The sequence below is a fragment of the Hordeum vulgare genome, chromosome 6H (assembly GCF_904849725.1).
Source record: "Hordeum vulgare subsp. vulgare chromosome 6H, MorexV3_pseudomolecules_assembly, whole genome shotgun sequence".
NCBI classification, from domain to species: Eukaryota; Viridiplantae; Streptophyta; class Magnoliopsida; order Poales; family Poaceae; genus Hordeum; species Hordeum vulgare.
The window spans coordinates 13968917-13973799 of NC_058523.1; the positions used below are offsets into that span (position 1 = coordinate 13968917).

Below are 4883 nucleotides of genomic sequence, written 5' to 3' on the forward strand. Positions count from 1 at the left end.
TTTTTAGATGAATGAGACCAAATTATATCTTATCTAGATGAGTTCTAGGCACTCTCAGTAATTTTTATTTCCTTTGGTAAGCCAATAAGTGACTACAAGATAAAATCCTAAAATATTTTTATGTAGGAATATAATGGTCAGGATTTGACAACATTTATTAACACAATCGCAGTAATATGAATGGTAAATTAGAAACTAATATTAATAAAATATTTATATCTCATTGCAAGGCACAGTCAATGGATAAAGGTTTCCTTAAGTAACGTTGAGGCAGGTAAATTTAAGGGTTGATGGTCAGCACAGTTATTACAGCAAATATTAACGCACATCCATCGAGGTGGGAGAAGTCTATCTTTGGTGGCATATCGTACGAAAAAAATTAAACAGACCGGCAGCACGCAAGACAGAAGCAAGGCCAATATAATGGAGGGCGGCGTCACACAAACAATTCAAGCAAATAAGGTAAAGAAAACAAGAAAGGAAACCAATCAACGGTACCACACACAGAACTAGAATCAGGTGACCGGCGCGTTTGATTTGGCGGTGTTAGCAGTCTCCAGCGGCATCTGCAGCTTGTCGGCTAAGCTCTTGGCCCCCTTGAGCGAGAGCACGAGCCAGACGAAGGAGAGGAACTCCCCACCTTCACCCAAGCTCTTGGCGTGCAGGTAACCCCTGCACATGCTGGCGGAGTAGCAGAGCATGCCCAGCCACACCCGGTACATGAGCATCCAGCGCGTCGTAGGGTCAGGTATCTCCAGCAACTCCTTGGCGAGCTTGCATGCCTCTAGGATGTGAAAAACTTCTTGGGATTGAAGGCCTCTAGTGGCACCGTGTTCACTGCCACTGGTAGCAGCAGCAAAAGCTGGCTCATCACGGTCCAATATGCCGGCAATGAGCTCATTGACGTCCTTTTGGCTTGACCCATCCTTTCTCCTGGAGAAAGAAGTGGATTTGAGTTCCTCCACGGCTTCGGAGATGAGATGGTGCCTGCTGCCGGTGAGCAGCATCTCGGGGTTGAAGTTGAGTAGGTGCATCATGTAGTTGGATATTGCCACCGTGCACTTGATATGTAGCTGTAATGCAGGGTCCTTCCTCTTCCGTTCTTCTTCTCCTGCTGCTTCTTCTTCTTCTTCTCCTGCTGCTTCTTCTTCTTCTCCTGCTGCTGCTTCCTCTGCTGCTGCTATTGCTGCTGCTTCTCCTGATCCTTCATCTATTTCTTCTGCTCCTCCTCCTCCTTCCTGCCTTCCATCATCATCATCTACCAAGGCGGCATCGTCGTCAATGCAGCGGAAGCAAAGGTCGGAGGCTATGTGCCATAGGAGGACACTCCGGTCGAACGAGACGCGCAAGCTTTCCTTTATCTCCTCGCCACAATAACCTTGCAGCTCCTCACTCAGAGCCCAGTTGTTGGAATCCAAGATCCTGTAACTGGAAAGGTCGCGGTCTTGCGCATCCACCAGATCTGCGATCACGGTTTGTGCCACTTTCTTGTACAGATGACCCAACTGAGGCCTGCAAAAAAGACAGCCACCCTTGCAGTTGAAGCCCATGCGTCTGGCACACTTGTACATCCACCCGATGCTCTTGTCGCCCTCCCGAAGTGCCGTGTCCATGAGGTTATAGCTGGGTACCGTCTCGCACAAGGCTGGAACCTTTGTCATGGACATGAGCCGATACAACAGCTGCCGGACAAACACCGCCAGGACATCCAGCGCCGCGGTGAGGCACAAGATGATGTAGGTTATCTTCACATCGGCACGCCTGTACGGGTGCTTGTCGCTCGCCGCGAATAGCGCCAGGGTGGCGACGTGCAGGATAGGGACCAGCAACAGATGGTAGAGCAGGTAGAGAGGAGTGACAACCACGGTGGCCCTCGTGTAGATGAAGGCGAATGCACTGCGTAGCCAGCGCGGCAAGGCCTTCTCGGCGACGGGTAGAGGCGGCAGAACATCCTCCACCTTACCAGCTTTGTTCCGTGCCACCAGGTCCTTGGCAGCGGCTAGCAGTGACATGTCCGAAAGTACCATCAAGACCTTGTCTGCCTCCGTCAAGGCCACCACCTGTGGTTTTTGCTCCTTCTTCCCACTCCCGCCGGCACCACCGCGGGAGAAATGCCTCGACATGGTCACCGCCTGCTCCCCGTCACCACCGCCAGCGCTGCTTAGTGGGGGCATCCTCCCAATCCCAGTGAAGCAGTTGCTCTCCTCGAACAAAAAGAAGTGGTTGACGCGCTTCCTCCATTTGGAAGGCTTCTTGGTTCCTTGCACCCAGGCCGACACAGCCGCCAGCCTCTTGATCTTGGCTCTGTTGAGAGCCAATGGCTTCTCGCTGAAGCTGAGGACCCCGACGACGAAGAGGAGGACCGCCGCCGCCAGTAGCTTCCAGTCACTGGAGCTGCGCCATGATTTGCAGAAGGCGTAGAGGGCGACCGCGACCTGGGACACCAGGGTCACGGTGTGCCTCGTCCACAGCTCGTTGTCCTCGATCTCGTAGCCGGTCATCTCCTGCTGGCCGCCGAGGTGGATGAGGAGGACGGGAGCCCAGAGGACCTCCAGGACCCGCGATTGCTCCACGCCGCCGCAGTTGCTGCCCCTCGCGTGGCGGTTGAAGAGGGCGGCGAGCGCGTAGATGGCCAGGGCGTCGCTGGAGATGTAGGCCAGCCAGATGCACGTCCTGAAGACGCGCGGGATGGCATACTTGCGCATGGGCGCGGCCAGCAGGAGGAACCACTGGAGGCCCAGGCTACCTAGGACCAGGATGCGCAGCTGCCAGTCGTCCCACCATCGCACAACGCTCCAAATGTCAGACATATCACATATGTATGTGTGTGTCTGTGTTTTACCACTAGAATCACTCAAGGATTCAGGGCACTACAAGAGTGCTTCAAGGGTTGGCATTCCATCCATCTTATTATGTGCGTCGCGCATGCATGCATTTTGTCCAAGCCAAAAGAAAAAGGATAAAAGTGTCATGTATGTATGGACGTACATACGTACGGCCATAGCTTGAGTAGTGTGCCATGTTTCGCGGCCCCGCCCACGATGCATGCGCTTTGAGTGAACACGAGAAGGTTTCCGTTACCGCTCGAAATTTCGAGATTTACCACAGTTACCGAATATTTGGGTCCCACCCCCACCGCGGTAAATGGGCATTTAAAGCAAAAAATCGATTTTTATTTTAGTTTTTCGAATTCAAACCTTCAATTCATAGTAAAGTATGGCACCACCTCACAGCACGCGTGTAGACACCTTTCCACTGAACTAGTATCTCTTTTATGACTAATATAAGTTCAAGTGCCATCTATATCAATTCAAAAGAATTTGAATTGAAAATTCAGTTCAATTATAAAACATCCACGATAATAATCTACGTATGTAGTATATGTCTTCACTGAATCAGGGAATTGGCATGGGGCGCAGCCCGAGGGGATCAACTAGTATAGAATCTCCACGCAGAAACAAAAAAAATGTAGAATATGGTGTTGTGCTAGGAAAACAAAACCAATCCGGGCCATCAGGTCATGCATGGGATATGGATGGTACAGATCATAGTGGATGCATCATAGACCTCTTAATGTACGTTTCATGAAGCAAAAACTCATACTCCTTCCGTCCTAAAATTTTTGTCTTAAAATTGTCTATATATAAATATATCTAGTCACATTGTAGTCTGTAGGTACATCCATTTCTAGAGAAAACTAAGATTAAACTTTTGGGACGGAGGGAGTACTACCTCAACTTTCTCATATTTTGTCCTTGATGATAAGACTATTTTTCAAACCCCACAACGTAGGTACGCCCGGAGCATCCTTTTATATACTGTAGCTACATCGAATAAGGTAGTACACTGTAGCACCAAGGCTGCCTGGCGCGTGGAATGCATGCCTTTGCGTGTTATGTAATATTCGAGGCCCACCCGCGTGTTAGGTATAGATGATACATGTGCTCTTTTTGTGTCTGTGTGTGAAAGGATGATGCATGTGCTCTCATCTTCACTTTATTTCAGACTTCAAGCTTTGCAATGTATTGTATTGCACGCTATTGTGATGATAAGTACACCGACTACCTAACAGTTGAAAGTTCACACATTAATTACTATTCGATCCCAACATGTAAAATAATTCTGCCAACATAGAAGTCAATTTTTCCACTTCTTGTTGAATGTCTTCTTAACACTCCACTTTTATTATAAAAAATGAAAATAAAACGGAAAAAGACACATAAACTAATAAAAAACGGTTCTTTAAAACCCACCAAAAACCGCACAAAACAAAATCTTCCGTAAACCAAGAATTTTTTCCCCCCACCTTTGATGTTACTAGGCTGCCCCACATCACGCTTCATGTAGACCAGGGCTAAAGATCGCTCCCTTCGTCAGGTAGCCGCCGTCAGCGGGAGACACTACTAGGTAAAAGCTTGTAGGTAGCCGCTTATTAGTAGCGCGAGTATATAACCCTTGCTACTGTAATTTACTAGTATCGCGTTATATTGACACTCGCTACTAGTAAGTTGATAGTAGGAGTATGGGTTTATACCCACAAGCGAGGGGTACAAATCCACGCTACTACTAAGTTGATAGTAGTAACACGGGTTTGCATCCCTCGCTACTACTAAGTACAAGGTAGGTTAATAGCCCTGAAATCCCCATATCCTCCCTCGAATGCCTCCTCTCTCCCGTCACTCTGTCCCCTCTCTTCATAGGCTCTCCCATGGTACTTCTGCCCAAGCACACCTCCTCCTCCATGGCGCCCAACGGCCTAATCTCTCCCTCCCGACCCCGTGCGGCCGCCGCCGGGCCACACCGGGCGGCCACCACCGGCCTCGCCCTTGTCCTCCCGCGCCTCCCCTCCCTCCGCCGGCGGCGGCAACGCCGTCAGGCAAAGA

General features: G+C 49.6%; 1 protein-coding gene across 1 annotated transcript; it reads right to left on the bottom strand.

The window, feature by feature from the left end:
- Window positions 1-402: 402 nt before the first annotated feature.
- On the bottom strand, window positions 403-2887 carry LOC123403815. The gene has a single exon (XM_045097734.1). It carries the CDS (start codon window positions 2808-2810, stop codon window positions 516-518), a length of 2295 nt encoding a protein of 764 aa, XP_044953669.1. The 5' UTR covers window positions 2811-2887; the 3' UTR covers window positions 403-515.
- Between the last annotated feature and the right edge of the window lie 1996 nt (window positions 2888-4883).